The following is a 19276-nucleotide window of genomic DNA, read 5'->3' on the forward strand; positions in this document are numbered from 1 at the left end:
AATTGAAAACAGTACTTTATTAACTCATCTTTGTTGTTGTTTTGCAGGACTGAACATAGGGCCTTGCACATGCTAGACAAGTGTTCTACCACTGAGTCATTCCCCAGCCCTCATATTTCCTCTTTGTGATAGCTCAGTAATTTACAAAGTTTTATTTTATACTTTATTCCCTCCTTTTTTTGTACTAAAATTTTGTGAAAATTAACATTTCTTCAGAATACAACTTTTGTCATAAATTAAACACTGTGGTACAACTACAAAGTAATACAGGGGTTTCCATGAAGCTATTTCTATCTTTGTATTTTTCACTCATATCTGCTATTTCAAATTTGCCCATATTTGTTCCTTCATAAATTTTCTAGTCATTTTTTAGTCTGTGGGTGAAAAGAAATCAAATTTAAGCAAATTAATTCAGTTTTTACTTCTCATTTGTAGGTCTTCCTAGTAACCTACCAAAGCAATTCTCCACTTTTTCTTTTTCTCAGTCTTCCATCTACCAACTCTGGCTCCCTGTTTCCCAATAAAACTCCATCCCTAATCCATGACAGTCTTCAATATTTGGGTGGTTTTTTTTCCCCCCTGTTGCTCCCCAATACATCCTCCACCTTAGCAAAAAAAACATATGAATTTCTCTAATACTTTAGAGCTATAATCATGTAGCTAAAGAAAACTTGTATTTCTGCTCCCCACCCTTCCTCCACCCATACTTATTCCTGGATTTTCACTGATCAGTGCCTTCAAAGTTGCCTGCCTAAGCTCCTCCTCCTGTACGGGTAAACACTTGTTCCACTATTATAAAGGATATTGTTACTCTTTGTGAAGTCAGACAGAACAAGAAGAAATCCACTTGACCTAGATCCTCTCAAGATTCCTAAAGGATTAGAGATAATTTCTCGTCCTTCTAGAAGAACTTACCTCAAAAAGCATCCAAATTAAAGGTAAGGTACAACTACTTTTTCTAATAGTTTGCTAATATTTTACAAATCTAGCCTTCCAAACACATTGGTCTGCCAAGGGTTTGGCATTCGAATTTATTTATAATTAAAAAGTTTCTTTGGTTTAATTTCAGTAAAAATTATAGCATAAGTAGTAGAAAAAAGGAAACAAAAGTTCTCATTTTTCACTTTTTTTTTTTTTTTTAGTTACCTTCTAAAATGAGATTCTAAAATAAATCCCTACTTTCTTTCTTGGGAATTACAAAGCCACTATATTCACATGTAAACGCTACTATTTTTGACAAATGTACATGCACACACACATATATATATATCTATATACTAAGCTACATTTGTTTGTATAGAGTATGTTTATGTATTATTACAAGAATACTTTTACTTCACAGACTTTTTTAGAGCTGAATCATTTCCTTTTTATGAAAAAGCATGGCTAACACCGAAGAACAAGGCAAAAAACATTTCCCTTTAAATATTTAAACGGCTTGTTCTAAAAATAATCTATTCAAGAATTATTTCTACCCCACCCAATCATATAAACTAAGAAACAAGACTAACAATTTAGAAAGACTATTACTGATTTAATTTCTATTTAGAAAAGATACAATATTATAATTATCTAAGATCAGTATTACAAAAACTTGGTTTTAATTTCATGAATTTAGGATTTTTAGGTATCACCTACTAGATTCTGATTCTGATATGACTCTCATTTCTTATTTCCAAAGCTTCAGTATTCTCGATACTTATTTTTCATAATTAAATTTATTTCCTAGTGATGTGTTTCATTTTATAAGGGTTGTTTCAAAGGTTTAATAGTTTATTGTCATCTCATTATCCATCTTCAGAAATATCCCAAGAGTATCATGTTACCAAGAACTCAATAAATATGTATCAGATTCACTTTATGCAAATCCTTTTTTTTTTTTTAGCTAAAAGTTTTCTATCCTGGTCAAATTTACAGTAATTCTAATTGCTTTCCTTGTATCTATAATTTAAAAGGTTACTATTTTATTACCAACAAAGATAGGGGCATATAGGTAAAGATATTATAACTTGTACTAGTTAGTTTTCTAAAAATCTACGTCATAATAAATGTCCAGATTTTCTCAAAATCCAGGATGTTGAACACTATATTAGGTCATGAAATTTAAGATTTTGGATATACGAGTTCTTTGTGCCTAATTTTCTCTACTAAAACTGGTTCTAGTTGTCACTACTAACTTCTCTTTCAGAAATCTGAGTAATAAGGTAGAAATAAGTATGGTACATTGGAAGAATCAAAGGCAGTGCTGCCCAGTAGAACTTGCTGTGAGGAAGTCAGTGTTCTATATTTGTGCTATTCATTAGTCACAAATGGTTACTGAGCACAGAAATTGTGATAAAGCAATTGCAGAACTACATTTGAAATTTAATGAAGCCCTAACATATTTTAACATTTATAGTCTTTTGTGGTTAATGGCATTAGACAGTACAGTACAGGCACTGAAATTATCAAATATTTTTATTTACAAATATTTTGATATGGATAAAAGTGGTTTCCTCATCAGCAACAAGTGTAGATCAGTACACCAGAGAATGAACTCTGTCCTAATGTGAACTATTTTCCCCAACATCATGAAAAAATAATAAGGTTCTGCTTTTTTACATGGCACAGTATGTCATCCCTTTAGCCTATGTAATTCAAGAAAAATGACATAGGTATAGACTATTGTTAAAGGACAACCAAGCAATCATTTATCAGATACATGAAATAAAGAGTAAATGATTCATTTATATTCTTTACAAGTGAAGAAATAAGTAAATGCTGAGGTGTGAAAGGAGAAAATATGCTATAGGAATCCTTATAGTAATTTCATAGGTCATTCTTTAAATTGGTCCAGGAAAAGCCTGTGGGGAGAATGAGCTCTTTTAAGTGTTGAAAGAGCAAGAATCAGAAATGATTCAGAAAAGATATTCCAGTGATGGGTCTATTTTTTACATAAACCAAGGTGGATGTGTATTTAGCTGACAAATTACCTATTCCTGAGAAAACAGTGGATTTATCTGAGCAGTAAGAAAAGGAGGAAATAAAATAGTCCAAGACTTTAGAAGCTAAATGATTCTTGACTCTATTTTGATTTCTAAATTTTTAGGTTATTTTTTCAAAAAAAATTAGGAAATTAAAAAAACTTTTAAACCTGGTTGTTTTGAAGTCTCTCAGAGCTGTAGAGATGTATTCAGATAAGTGTTTTTCCATAAGTGCTACTCTGATCCAGGCTCTACCCTAAAAGGAAGAAGAAAGAATCAAATATGAAAAAATATATAATTTTCCCTACTATGTCATCAAAAATATAAGCATCTTAACACATAAAGAACATCTCATTCAAAATACACACTTAATAAAGACTAAGAAAAATATTTAGATAAAAATAGATAACTGTCAATTACAAAAAAATATATATTTTGTGTTTCTCAGAACATACAGGGTACAGCATGTCAAACTTTCTATCCTCTGATAGGATAAAATATTAAACTGAGTTACTTGCATTAGAGGCTTCTTTTTAATCATATAAAGAAATCATAAGATATATCCTCTATTTCGAGACCCAAAGCCAACATGCTAATTAAAATAAGTCCCCTTATGAAACAGGAAGAACAGAGTCCTCTCTCAGTAATAATCACTCTAGTACACTATCTAGGAGAATTTCCCACTCTAGCCTTCCAGAGGGACAAAGGTTTTACATAAGTGATAATGAGCCCCAAACTGCATGATTAATCATGGAACCAAATTATAAGTTACTGAATTTGGAGTCCCTTGAAAATTCTAAAAACTATTGCAAAACATTTAAACTAGAAACAACAACAAAACAACCAGGGGTTGGGGGTGTAGATCAGTGGTACAGTGCTTGCCTAGCATGTGTGAGGCCCTGGGTTTAATCTTCAGCACTGTGAAACAAAACAAAAACCCCAGAACTCAGCACATTCTAGCACAGAATCACAGAAATACTACCATTCTTGATTGTAATTTAATTTTACTGAAAAGAGTTAATACCTTTCAATAGCTGAGATAAGTCTATCTTTTTTAATTCTCAGAAGTGTTCCTTATAGATGCTTTAGAATATAAGAGATATTTGTAGAGAAAATTTTAAAATTCAATTAATTTTAATTTCACTCAACCCTTTCACAAATCTGGAAAAAAATAATTATGATTGACTTTACAGAAAATCAAAACACTGCAATGGCAGTTGGGAATACAGGCAACACTAATCAATATGTACGATGGTCAACTACCCGTAAAGGAGGAAAAAGTGTGAAAAAAAACTCTATGAATCTAGTGAATCAGACAAACTCTTGGATAGGAAAGGTAAAAAAAGAGTCAATCTAGGCAGTGATTAAACTAGGCTAGAAACAGTAATAATGCTGGGAAGAAAATGAATGATTTGTGTGTAGTTAGCATGTCAGTAAATTTGCCTACCAAGCTCAACACCCTCTTTCAGCTTGCCCTGTGCTCAGTCCATTGTTCCCTCTGAATAAGGATTGGAGAATTTACAGCAAGCTACAGTTGACTGGAACAAAGGAAGAGGCAAGTCATGAGCTGGCCAGCAGTGTCGAGATTTTCTCTTGAAATTTCCTTTAAAGACACAGAAATCAGCAGCAGTGTCTTGAATCAAAAGGCTACAATGTCACCTACACAGAAGCAGGGAAAGTTGCTATCCCAAGAATATCAACATAGAAAACTATGCTATTACTGACAAAGAAATATGGAGAAAGTTCCACTTCCTGATTTACTAATCACAATCCATACAGAACTGGGCTGCACTTAGTTTCCTGTCCTTGGTGTATGAGGAATTCTCTGTTAAAAAACTGCTCATTTTAATGGTCTCTTTTCTTTCCACAAAAGAACTTTTACTATAATAGAAGATAAGCAGATTTTAAAAGGTTGTTGAGTCCAAGAAGTAGAAAAGTTGAAGCTACTAATAAGCTTATAAGCAATAATAAGCAATTTAAACTTTATCAGTTGATAATGAAGCACTGAAGTTTAAATTAATATGGTAAAAGGAGTCAACACTTCTTAAGAATGTAATTAATATGTACTAGGCCCTGTTTGAAGAGCTTTATGTATACTTAGTCAACCCTCCCCAAAATTATGTGAGCTAGGTTACTACTATACTAGCCCTACTTTACTGCTGGAGGAAATAAGAAATGTAGAAGAGAGGAAACTCATTTTCTTGCCATCAAACTGACCAACATAATTACATTAACACCCAGATACTCTACCTTCCTTGATATTTTAGGTGATGAACTGTTATCACTTAAGAGAGTAAAAAACAAGTCAGAGAATGGGAAAGGACATTTGCTTTGTATACATCTGACAAAAGACTCTCATCCAAACAAAGAGAAAACAAACAGTTCTTTAAAATCCATAAGAAAAAAAGCAACCCAATTTAAAAATGTGCCTGTAGGGTCAAGATTTTTTTTATTTCTGATTCAATTTCATCAGTAATATCAGAATATTTAGATGTTCTCTTCCTTTCCATGTTAGTTTTATTAAGTGATATTGTTCAAATAATTTGTTCAACTAATTTTCAAATCTATCAGTATTAAGTTATTAATAATATACTTTTAGCATTTTTAATGTCAGTAGGGTAGATGGCCTGGCTTCCTCATTGCTACTATAGATAATTCATCATCTCTCCTTTCTTCTTGAATAGCCTTGCTAGAAGATCATCAGTTGTATTAATCTTTTTACAAACATAAACTATTAATTTTGTTGATTTTCTTCTGTACTTGTTTGAATTTTACTGAGTTTTTGTTCTTCATTTAAGCCCTTTTCCTCTAAGCACAAATTTTATATGTCATATTTCATTATCATTACTTTCAAAATATATTTAGTTTTGATTATGATTTCACCTTTTATCCATGATTATTTAGAAGTTCTCAATTTCACTATAAAAGTGTTTTTACTATCTTCCTGTTACTAATCCCAGCTTAATTCCACTGTGAGGAATTAATTCTGAGGACCCTAATCCTCGGAAATTCATTGAAATGAATTATGGCTCAGCAAGTGGTTAATCTGTGTATATGTCCTGTGTGTAAAAATGTGTATTTTGCAGTTAGCTCTTTTTTAAAAAATATATTCCATTGTCCTAGAATTCAGATTTAGTTCTATATTTTGAACTTTTTACAATTAATTAGAAGCCTATAATCTCTATCACTCAGATCTGTTTCAATGTCTTTTTTCTTGATTTCAGTCATTTAATCTTTGTTGATACACTTGATGAATTCTGACTAATAATGTACATGTTTACAAAATTTTGTAGCATTCAGATACCATCTTTCTCCAGAGCAAAAATTGTTTTCTTGGCAAGAGTACAGAATACTAGAAAATCACCCTCTACCACTTAGGGCACCACCGTTACGCCTTTTTTGGAGTAATCTTCTTCCAAATTTACCTTATTCCCAAAGTAAAATCTTGTTGGGGTTTTAAACAAAAACCTGGAGTGTTTATAGTATTCTTCTATCTTGTTTGCCCTTGAACTTTGACCTCTGCATCTCCAGTACCACACTGTGAAATCTTCAATTGGCTGTTTGATCTCTTATGTGCTTTCATCATGGTTTATGGGCCTCATGTTCTGTGCTACAGATAAGAGTTGGGTGCAACGATTTCAGAAAAATGCACTCAAAACTTCAGACATTGTCTGCAATTCTTTCCCCTAAATCCTGGCTTCAATGGAAGTTCCATGCTCCAACTTCTATTTTTCTAGCCCAGTGAAATGATAACAACTACCTCCACCTCCACCACTCTCTGTTTTGCCTCCATATCTATGATGTGAACAAAGGTCCTCAGGCTCAAGCCAACGTGAATGTGAAGTTCACCCTATGTAACCCTTCCCTCCAGAATGTGGTCACTCAAGTTCTCATGCCATGGTTCTCTTAAATTTGTTGCTTTGCATATTTTATTCAATCTTTATAGTTGTTCTTGGCAGAAGAGTTCCCCTGATATAAGCTATTTTGTTGTCACTGGATCCAGAAAACAATTCTTTTTCTTACTTCTGTGATCATCTCTTCTTTTAGATTCCAGTAGTACTCCTGAACTAAACTTCCACTCTGCCCTTCTCGGTATGCTCCATAAAGTACTGAGTTGACCTAAACATGTAAATCAGATTACAGTACTCTATTGTTTGAAACAAAGGAAAAAAAGAAAAAAGAAAAAGAAAACAAACCCTCAAACAGCTCCCTCACTGCACTGGGAATGACATCCAAATCTTAATCTTAACCATATCTTCTAACCTACACCTTGCCTATTCTGCTCAATATTTGCACAGGACAGTTCTTTCCTTAATTTAAGTCTTGGATCAAAAGTTATTTCCCCACAGAAGTCTTCTCTAACAACAGTATCTGTGTGTCTTTCACTACCACTCCTATCACTCTAAATTCTTGTTTGGATGTTTTTTTCAAGGCCACTGAGATATTAACATTCATATTCTCTCTCTCTCTCTCTCTCACACACACTTATTTGGTCATTATATTATTAAAATGTAATGTACATAACATTTGCTCTTTGTCATCTTTTCCACCCCTTGAGTATAAGTTTCTGGCACACAGTAGGTGTTCAATATATACTTGTTGAATAAATGAATAAAACTGAAGGAGATAAGTAACTTGCTTATAGTTGCTCAGTATTTGAGCCACCGCTAACAAGTAGAGAGAAAAAATGACATAATGATAACAGTATGTTAGGATGATTCATCTGAAGGTAGTATTTTAAATGGACACTATCTAAAATGGGCAGAATCAGAATATCTCTAATTTCTGCCTGGGAAACTATTTTTATTTTGATTTTTTAATTTTTAAAACTTCCCAAGATTTTGTTACGTTCTTCCCAACTTGGGACCAACACAATAAAGATCTGGGGATAGGAAATTTCAAGTGAAGGTTAAGAGAGAGAAAAAGATTTGGGCATCAATAATGGAAAATTGTAATTAAAATGTTTTCTTCTCAATGCTCTTATTGTAAAGTTCTACTATTTTATAACTCTGGTCCATCTGTGGTTAATACCACGTCTGTCTCTTTCAGTGGAAAATTTGGCTAACTTACCTCTGAGTTATAGCTGTGACAATGCCAGCTACAGGAAGAGGGACAGAGTAAGCAAGAAGATGAGACAAAAAATAAGTAAATAAAAGACTAGGAAGGATTGAGAATATATGTTTTAAGACTGTATTAAGTACTATGCTCTAATTCTTACCTGGTGTAGGTGCTCAATAAAATTTGCTGTGTTGAAGTATGTAATACATATCATATGTGGTCAGGTGATGTGACTAGTATATTCAGAAATATGTTCAATTCCATAATAATAGTAATATAGCATAAGTAATCACAAACTGGGAAAGTCAAACTTAGCTAAAAACTGCTCTTAAAAGTAAAGAAAAAGTGGGGGAAAACCTTACACAACATATATTAGAAGGTAGAAAGAACTCAAGAACAACAAAGGGCTCATATTTTGAGACTAGGAACATTAAAAAAGCAAAAAAAAAAAAAAAAGATTTCTTAACTTGGAAACCAAAGGACCTAAATGCAAAGACAGTAAAAGTAGTAACTAAAGATACAATTAGTGTTGGTTTTCATCACAGAACATCTAATATGTTTATAAACAATTAGGTAGGAACAGATGGGGACGATTCAGGTGAGTTCAGAAAAGCATGAAATAAGTTGGTGACTCAACAGTCACCAACTGTTAATCTTCCAGGAGTGCTAATTCCAGTCTGAAACATGCAGTAAGTTTAGGATAGTAATTCCACGTCTCAGAACCACTGAAAGTTACAAAAAGAGGCACTGCTGTATACTAAGAGGGAAAGACTGTGGACATGATCTTCAGGTCAATTTTTCCATTCTACTTTTATGCTATGTCTAGGTTTTAGGAAATAGACTCAACTTGTCACAGTCTAAACCAAAGAAAGGGAATGGCCTGCAATTTCATTTTAACCTAAAGAGATTACATTTCAGATCTCTCATGGTAACTGGTTTTTACAATATGAGTTTAAGTGGCATAGAGATACCAGGACACAGACAATCCTAATTCAATCAATTCAGCTAGATTTAAAGAATGGGGCTATGAATGTAGTTCAGTGGTAGAGCACTTGCCCAGCATGCATGAGGCTCTGGGCTCAATTCCCAGTATTGGGGGGGAAAAAACATTTAAAGAATGTTTCTATACAGAATTGGTCATTGCTCCATAGTGCAAACTGTCATCTGCACAACCCTAAAAATATAATCAGAATAAATTTGGACCCTTACATAGTATTTTTAAAATAAAGGTGTTTTGGTCCCAAGTACACTGAATTATAAATTATTATCAGGTACATTTGGTGTTTCCGCTCTGGCATATTTTTTCTCATGTGTTAAGGCAGGATGACAGTGGTGCATATGCTAGAGAGTCCTTCAAGATTGCAGCTCTACAGATCTACAGCTTCACAAACCTGCCATCTGAGGCATTTGTTCAATTCTTCAATCCTGATACTTGACAGTGTGATGACTGAATAGATTAAGTACTTTGCTCTACTCCCTGTAATGAATAAAGACAGATATAATCTTTGCCCACAGACTTCTCCCAGTATAATCAAGCAAAACATAGAATCTTTCTCCACTAACTGGAATCTGTTTGAGGCATGAGCACAACAAAGATATAAACACAGGATTTGGAACATAATTTTTCTGTGGTGTTTTGATACTCAACACTAGTTCTTTACAGAATAAACATTAACTCTCTGCGGGACAACATCCTGTTGTGCTAGGACTATTCCCAAGAGTCTCATTAAGAGAGGTGGGCAGCCAGGGTTTGGTTCCTTTGGTCCACCCAGGTCCAAATGCTACATTTCTAATGTTTGTTAACTTCTCCTTTACCTTTTGTATTTTGGATCAATGCTAGTTCTAAAAATATATCCTCTCTTCTACTGAAGAAATTTAGAAAGCATGTGTCATGTACATGGTCTCTGACTTTAAATTTGAAAATGAGAAAGTTTATGTATCATAAGGCTTCATTTTATTTTTAGTTGTAGATGAACACAAAACATTTATTTTTTATTTTTATGTGGTGCTTAGGATTGAAGCCAGTGCCTCATACATTTGAGACAAGCACTCTACCACTGAGCCACAATCACAACCCATAAATCTTTATTTTTATAGATATGATTCATCCAAATTATAACTAGCCTTTTAATCTTAACCTAAAGAAACTAAGATATTATTCCTAAACCATATGAAAAACATGAAAGTGGAACTGACCCAAACTCAACCAAGATGCAATTACAATTTTATAATTCTAAAGTAATGAACTGAATTGTCTTGATCTTCAAAGTGTAAATAACTATTTTTAATATTTTCTACCCAATAAAAATATAAATAATAAACATAAATAAAATTCCTACTTAAAGCTGATATAGATCAGTAGCTCAGTCTTTTTACAATTTTAAAATTCTTTGAGGACCTCCTTAAAGGAGCCTTTACATAGGTTACATCAAAATTTACTATATAGCAAGTCACAACTAAAAATTTTTAGAATATTGGGTAATTTTTTTAAAAAAATTACATATTTACATAAATTAGCATTTTATGAAAAATGGCTCTTTTTCCCTAAACAAAAATATTAGTGAGAAAAGTGGCTTGGTTTTTTTTTTTTAACATTTTTTCAAATTTCTTTAATGTCTGGCTTAATAAAAGAGATCTAGACATCTGCTTCTATACTCCATCATTTACAATGTGTTGTTTTGGTTGAAGCATATGCAGAAAATCTTGCCTCACACATAGTTGGAAAAGGGAGTCTTTCAATAGTCTTCTTAGATAATTGTAGATATTCTCCCTTGATTCTACAACAAATCTCAGTAAGTTATAATTTCTTAAAAGGTAGTTGTAACATGGACTGTATACCCAAGTCACTAAAATTTTAGTATCATATTACATTAAATTCCCTGGCCTATTTGACACTTTGAATTAATCTTTTACCCACACATGATTTTGTAATTTCATGAATTGTTCATTATAAAAATGTGAGTTTTACAGGTCTACCAAATGTTAAGAATGTCATTAAACAGTTAAAATTGCATTTGCTAATATCAGCAACCATGTTATTAGAAAAGCCTTTATCAACCTTTATCAAGCCATCAAGTTTAAGATCCACAAGTGGAGTTTTTACTTCAAAGCTTTAGTTTTACCATTGGCAAAGAAAAGAATCAGCTGCTTTCTGAAGTGACTGCTCCAGGAAGAAAGCTTATTTCTTTAATTTTGTCCAAGAAAATGTCTGCCAAATGATGAAATCTAAAAAATTAGAGTTTTAAAGTTTCTTTCTAGTAAAAATTAGTCTTAGATGAAGGCTATTCAAACAATTCAAACTCTGCACATCTAACTGCCTTTCTCTGGGCAACCATAATATATCAACGTGCTACAGAATTGTTTATGACTATTCTACTTCTGTCACTCAGAAAATTAAAAAGACATAATCAGAAGTTGAGATTTAATAAAATTAAGGTTTACTGCATCGTCACATTGTTACATGAAACTGGCTTTTTCCATGCTGAGTGTATGGTGGGGAAGAACTCAATTACTACTAAGACAGTTTGCTGCTACCACCTCGATTTGTGCCAAGGCATCAGCATTTCCACTTAACATTATTTGTGCATCAGCAGTGCAAATATTAACCCAGTAAAAAGTCAAATAACATGAGGTCATAGAACCTTACAGAGAGCATCTGGGAGTACCCCAGATTTCTGCAGGACATAGAGAGCCACTGGCTTAGATAATTCAAGACATTAAAACAGGAAATATTTTACCACACTTCTTAAAATGAAATTTGTGGTGAATTGTTTCATACATTCCTGCTATTCAAGATGCAACAGTGAAGACTCAAGAGCATTCTAAAATAACTACTTGCAATGAAAAAAAAAAAAAAAGATTCCAAAAGATTTTTTACAGTAAAGAATTCAAATATTTTCTGTATATGTCAAAACCACTTACAATTAGATTATACATAATACATATTATCAATGTCTTACCTTAGCTCTAGAGGAACTGACATTTTCCATATTTTCAATGCTGCAGATACAATTCTGTGAAACTTTCCGGCAAGCCACTCTGATATAGTCCCAGAAGCTACGAGGACTTTCATAACCAAACCAGGTTACTTGACCTTCAGGAGATAAATTGTAATACAAAATAAAAGAAAACTAGACTAGAAAATTCAAAGTGCAAGAACAATAAAATTCTGAAAAATAAAGTATACTATAATGTGGTAATGTAGAAAAGGCATAGATCTAGGTGTCGAAAAGTCTCAAATGTAATCCCATTTTACCTTTAGTTGTGTTACTTTGGAAAACTGATTTAATGAATCTGGATCATAGTTTTTCTTAACAATAAAGTCAAGTCAAATAAAATAAAATGGAATTAGATGCTAAAATATTTTGTAGCTTAATATTTTATTATTTAAGACAGTTATATAAAATGTACAGGAGACTTCCTTATGTTTCCTGTAAATGAGTTAAACATGAATTTGAACATCTCCAATTGAATTCTAAACTTTATTTGAAAGACAGAAAAAATACTGCCAACTCTTTTTTTCCTTTTCATAGGGACATTTCAAAACATGAAACAATGTCTGCTCTAACCAATAAGCAAATAAAATCAGTTAGTATCCCATATTCACTGATGATTCACAATCTTCTACTAACCATATTAGAAAATCCCCTCTGTTGCTCATTTGCTTTCATCTAGTCTCTAACTCATGACAACTCCAGGTATTTCTCATCCTCATCTCTCAAATTTGGGTAATTATGTATCTACTTATGACCAAATGCTCTACTATATGTATACTGTATTAATATATCTATGTAGGACTCTGAGTATTAGGTCCATTTATGCTCTTAGTATTTTTAAGTGGGATATATGAGACATCTTAATACTTTCTTCATTTGTCTGGAGTAATAAGTCTTACCCAGGTAAGTTGTTTAATCTTAATGTAGACAGATTTGCTTTCATATTTTAAATATGTGCCTCTTTATTTTGAGTTATTTATTCATTTCAAATCTCTTCCCTAGCAATAACTTCTTTCCAGAGACATCAAAAAGTGTTCCTGTCACCAAGCATCATTTTTTAGAAGCAATGTCTAAGATGGTATTTGAGTGACTTTCAATGGTAGCACATTGGAATAACTGGACTGCTTTCTAAAAAATGTTCACCCCTGGCTTTTCTGCAAACTGAATAATCAGAACCATTAGGGAAGGGCCCAGGCATGAATACTTTTCTTAAATGTTCCCCTGTAATTTCTAATGATGTAATGAAGGTTAATTAACCAACAGAAATCCAAATAGTCATGATTCAGCACTCGGGACATCTTAAAAGCCCCCTTTTCTCTTCCAGTAAGTGTGTGATGTATACAGTTAGTCCCACTGTCGGCATAGCACCCTGTGCTTACTCATTCTTATAATTATTTCTTTTCTAGATTATCTCATGTAAGGTGATAAGATCACTAAGTCAGGAATTGTGTCTTATTTTTCTTAGATCAATTTCCAGCACTTGACACCATGTTTGGCTCACAGTAGGCATTCAGTAAATTACTTGTTGAACAAATAAACTGGTAAATAAGACTAAAACAGATCACCTTAATTGCAATGAACAGGAAATTTAAATTTTAGTCTTTTCATAGTAAGTTTTGATGACAATCTTATTTTGAGTTATCTATATATACATTACAAATACCAAATATTTTAGACAAACATATTTACCTGTGTCTATACATAAATAAAAACACAAAAGCACATATAAATACTTATTCAAATAACTATATAATTCAGTATCTCTTTAAAAATCAAATCTTACTACTATAAATAGAAATCTATAAGGATATTTAAAATCTCCCTTCTCTATTCTCTTTCCATCATTTTCCTTTGGCCCTTCTCTGAGTTAAAAAAGTTCCCAGTACAATACTTCCATACAGCTGGTCATTAGGACATTTTTCATGTTATCCAGCTGTTATCCATCTGAAGGATAGATAAAGGGGAGGGAGGATGACTTGGAGTTAATAACATGGGTTTCTGAGTTAGGTGGATCTGAACTAGACTGCTTTCTAGCTATGTGATACTGAGCAAATATCTTATTCATTCTGTAAGTCTGAGCCTCTTCTATAAATTGAGAATAATGCTAGCACCTACCAGACATCATTAGGATTAGATGAGATTAAGTAGCACTGAGCCTAGTTAATATCAAGTATTAGAAAAGTGTTCATTATTGTTACTGTTATTACTGTTAAGGAAAACAAGTTCCCCTTGCACCACAAAACAAAGTAGTAAAATATGCAGTTAAATTTTCCTCATTACTTGTTAAAGAAAACTTTGAAATTTACTTCCTAATTCAACCTGTTCCCATATCAACACTTCTGAATGTACCTACTCAAAATGTTTTTAATCTCAATTAATCTTTCTTGCCTTCCATTATCTGGCATCAGTCTATAATTTTAAGATGAGAGGTATAGCTACCAAGAAATGGAATACCATACACTGTCAGAAAAGAAGGAATCGCAAGAATTCTCTGCTACACTTAAATTCTCTGTAAAAGAAAATATAGGAGACAAAAGTCAGAGAAGCAGGCCAAAAAAAAAAAAAAAAAAAAAAAAAAAAAGGCAATACTGTATTAATTAGTACAACCACCCAGAAATGGAAGAGCAAGGAGAAAGGTGAAGCAAAGATTTCCACCATCAAGAATTTCCTTTGTATATGAATCTAGTCCATTTGCATAAGGCATGATTTACTTTCCTACACTACAGTTTTAAGCCTTCTTAAGAGTTCCAAATGGCTGAGGAAAATAATTTGTAAATTTTAAAGTACTGTCAAAGCCTCCATTTTAGAGGAAAGGAAACAAATCAAGGCTTGGGTTGAACAAAGGAGTGGGCACTCTAAATCTTAGGACTGGTGCTACAGGGTAGGCTACACTGGCTACAAAGACTTTAACCCAAAAGAAAATGGCAAGGTTTCCCAGATTACAGTCTGAGACACTAATCAACAGGATGACATATCATCATAACTTGCAGGGCCTTAAATAAACCAGGTTATCTTCACAACACTTTTATCAACTTATTGACTCAAAACACTAGATGTGAGGATCTTTCTTCCTGGTCCATGTGCTTGTAACATTTCCAAGTGAGAGTCTAATTCAAGACACTGAACTTTTCACATTCAGAAGGACCTGCTTTAAGAGAAAGTAGATTTCCTTCAAATAATTTCTCACGTAAATTTTCTACATATTTCAGAATTTTAGTGAAATCATTCTACATCTACAAAGAGTTAAGTTTAATTAAGTACAACAAAAGTGCTCAATTGGTTATTTCAGATATTATTATTATTTCAATATCACTTTTGCTTTAACAGATTAATTACTAATCAAAGTTCATAACTAATTTTTAACAGGAGGAGTAAAAAGCAGAGCTAAAAGTTGATCATGTCTTATTTAAAAATAAAGACTGAAGTAACAAATAATCACTCCTAAGATATTTTCATCTTCTTTAAACATAACCACAAAAGCAAATGAAACAGCAAGAAACTAATTTATATCTTGGAGAAATTTTATTCTAAAGAAGAGATATGCTGTTACTAACGATTTTTTTTTTAAGTTCTAGATGAGGAGAGACATATAATATGCTTTCAGTTATAAGTATTCCTAGATGTTGTCATTGCTTACCAATGCCAAACAAACTTTGCAAAACTGCTCCCAAACCATCAATCCAATTCCAGTTCATATTAGGCACAGAAATATATGGTGAAAGAGTTGTTGAACTAAAAGACAATCTGCTACTGACCAGCTATAGTGTCTTTCCCACAAAAATACCATATTTTCAGCATCAAAAATGGCCTGTGACCTCTAGGGTCCAATGTTATCTAAAATTACATTTCTATACTCTAAAGTGAGACATGTATTCACATCCTGTAAGGTGTCTGTGCTTTGCTGTATCCTGTTTTATGGCCAAAATTAGATCTTCTAAAAACAGAAACTAAATTTTCTCTAGTTCTCTACTAAGCAGTGACTAACAACAAATCATCTTTTAACAATGTAACACAAAATATAAATGAATCTGTTAACTGACTTCATTTCTCTACTATTTGCAGTGGTAAATGAAATTGGTCTCCTAACTAAAGTTCTGTTAGTGTTAAAATATATTACCTACCTGACAATAACAAAGACTATTTATTACCTTTAGAGCTGTTCTTCATCTAGACAATCTATGAAAAGACAATCTACGAAAATCTAATAGTCATAGATTTGGTGGGGCTATTAAAATTAGTCCCGCCAAATTTTAATAAACTACTCTATTATAAAATGTTGTATATACTTAAAGGAAATTGGTTACTTATGGAACTATTTTGCCACTGTGTTAACATTTGGATATTGAGCTTAACTTTTCACTTTAAATTTTATAGCAGCAATTCTAACTTTCTTCCTAACTTATAAGAGCCAGCTTAACAATCTTTTTATTACACAGAGAAAATTCCCACAGATGCAAAAAGTCAGAATCCTTTCCTTTAACAGAAGTATTGTTAATATTAGTTGAGATTTATATTTAGATCACGCAACTTTGAAGGTTAAATTTTAATTTCTACTTAAAATCTTATATTAATATTCTAAAAGAGGAACAAAATTCAACATTGAAAAATAATTTGTTAGACTTTAATTATAATCCGACTCAATTGTACTTATACTGCTAGCTCTGTATGTTTAGACCTAGAGAGGCTGAAGCAAATCATCAAGGCACTATATCATCTACAAAATATAATTAGTATCTTTTGGTACAATTTTATATCTAGTTCACTGGTATGGAATATATTACAAACATATAAAAATATCTTAAGTATATATCTATACCAAAAAAATGAGACAAATTATTACTTTTTCAAAACAAAATTTAAGATAATCAGGTTCAACAAAATGTGACAATTGAACTGACTCACTAGGTTTTTTATCCTAGTGATTTTAAACACTCCCAATTGGAGTACAAAGGTTTTTTTTTTTTTTTACTTCCACTAGCATTAAGCATTAACAATGCTTAAAATGATGGTGTATTGAATACTGAAGGCCAGAGTACCTACAGAGAGCTCCACTTATTTGTATAACCTTGAAGAAATAAAGCGTAATTTGTTATAGTAGTGATTAAGATTACAGATATAGAACATAAAGCAAAAGTAATTGTTTAAAATGATTATTTGTGGGAATTAGGATTAAGGAAATAAAAAGACATTTGTTTCCTACACTTCATCCTTTGTCCTACTATAATCTTAAAATAATAATGACAATTTCTTTTTTAATTAAAAATATAACAAAAGGCTAGACCATAAGCATGTTTTGTATACAGCAGGAACTCAATAAAAAACATCTTAAATAAGTACATAAAGGTATACATTCTACCTGGGAGGAAGGAAACTAAAAAATATATTCCCACTAGTGGTTCCAGAATGACAAAGCAGTTGTGGTTGATAACTCCCATCTACATTTTACAGAGTGATGAGAAAATTCACACAACTTCCCTGAGTCCCCAGTTTACATGTAATTAAATACTGTTATACAGCACTTACAAAACTGAGGAAATAAACTTCATGTTGTTAAATTATAATAAAATATAAAGAACACTGATATGCATAAGTAAAAAAAAAATGTGATTAAAACCAGGGAAGCTAATAGAAATATACAAGGTCATATGAGAAAGGAATAATAATAGATCATTATATTGTGTGGGTTTAGAAAGAGATTATAATTTAAAAATTAGCATGAGTGTACTTGTGCTCTCTGGGTTTAAAAAAACAAAAACTAAGCGAAAGCTTTGCAAAACCCATGCAATGTACTATAAAAGATCACTTAACTGAGATAGCCCTCCCCAGTAAGTCAATTCCATGCTCCCGTGCAGCTCAGGGGCAGGAGATATCACCAGCATACAGTACTTTGAAGAGGTATTTGGAGATAAGCCAGCCATCTGCAACTTTGAGAAATCTCTTTAAAAAAATAAACAACAACACAGAGATATTTAAGAAACCTGCCATTAAGTTTATAATTCTAAACTGAATAGTTCAAGTAAGATAACTACACATAATCTTGAAGCAGTAAACACTACTTTTACCTAACAAATAAAATGAATTCAATTAGGATAACTGTGCGCTACACTTAACAAGTAAATCAGGCTGGTCAGCGGCAGCCTGTTCTTTTGGAGAGGCTAAGGTGTCTCCTGGTCTTAGCAATAAGTGAGCAGAAACTGTTCCCTGTTTACTTTCACCTCCATCATACTTTCCCAAAAGTGACAAGCTGATAATGACAGCAGACTTCAAAATGGGCAACAGTTTGACTGAACTTATTCACTTTGTACCTCAAAATTTATAATACAATTGGTTAGGAAAAATTACTCACTTTTGGACTATCTGGCTCAGAAAAGTTTTTAACCTTAAAAATAAACAGAAAATTTTGCCATTAATTTTATTATGGTATAAAGAAATGCATTTTGAAAGAACAGTTCTCTTTTTTTGCCCACTGAATATTAAGTTTTGTGTCCTTTTCCTTTATGATATGAGGGTAGCACTTTGATATGAAGTAAAATGCTATTCAGTTTAACCAACATTGACCATGTTCCTAATCTATGGAAAATACTTCTTTATTGGCTACAGCCTCCTCTTATTTTTTTTTTTTTAACACCACCACTATAAATTTTTGCTGTGTTGTTTGAAAAATGCTAGTATAATTATATGGTAAAATTCCAAAGTCAAATTTCTGGAGTCACATTCCCAAAAAATGATATTTCTTTGTCTCATTGGCAAACACTGAAATCTCCAATAGAACATGGTCCCACACTTCTCCAAATACTTAAGATACTCTGAAAAAACAAACACAGGGCACAATGTGGATAGAAAAATGAAATATCTACACAGTCTGCCTCATCTGTGTCTCTACTATTCATTCTTTATTCTCCTACATCCATTTCTAACATTTTAACAAATATTAAATTTGGAAATACATATCTAAAAGTATCTATAACTCAGTACCCTACTTGAAGGTCATATTAGAACACAATGTTCTTGCTACAACTACAAAAAACTTAAATGAAAATTTCTGAACATGGAAGTACAAATCAAAATAGAAGATTTCTCCTTGCAAATAATACCAGTTCATAATGTTTAACCCATATTTATTAGCTCTACCATGAAACAAGGTTCTATATTATTTGTGATTTATAGATTCAAAAATTGAGCAAAGCAATAACAATTTTCATGAAAATATTATTTAAAGGATTTTACTTCAAAAACTATATCAAGTAAACTGTTACAGGA

General features: G+C 32.3%; 2 protein-coding genes across 5 annotated transcripts in view; one reads left to right on the plus strand and one right to left on the minus strand.

Annotated features, from left to right (window-relative positions):
* Nucleotides 1-19276, minus strand: part of RUNDC3B (RUN domain containing 3B) — a 151425-nt gene that overhangs the window by 91569 nt on the left and 40580 nt on the right. For all 4 annotated transcript variants that reach the window (XM_079151713.1, XM_079151715.1, XM_079151716.1 and 1 more), the window contains 2 exons: nucleotides 11981-12114; nucleotides 3134-3219 (listed from right to left, as the gene is read on the minus strand). In XM_079151713.1, the coding sequence (XP_079007839.1) occupies nucleotides 3134-3219; nucleotides 11981-12114 (220 nt within the window). The remainder of the gene's footprint in view (nucleotides 1-3133; nucleotides 3220-11980; nucleotides 12115-19276) is intronic.
* The window catches only part of ABCB1 (ATP binding cassette subfamily B member 1), a 172875-nt gene continuing 154389 nt past the window's right edge, over nucleotides 791-19276 (plus strand). The window contains exon 1 of the mRNA XM_079151660.1: nucleotides 791-938. The gene's annotated coding sequence lies outside the window, so the exon portion shown is untranslated. The remainder of the gene's footprint in view (nucleotides 939-19276) is intronic.

This window comes from Sciurus vulgaris (assembly GCF_902686455.1).
Source record: "Sciurus vulgaris genome assembly, chromosome: 8".
Classification (NCBI taxonomy): Eukaryota; Metazoa; Chordata; class Mammalia; order Rodentia; family Sciuridae; genus Sciurus; species Sciurus vulgaris.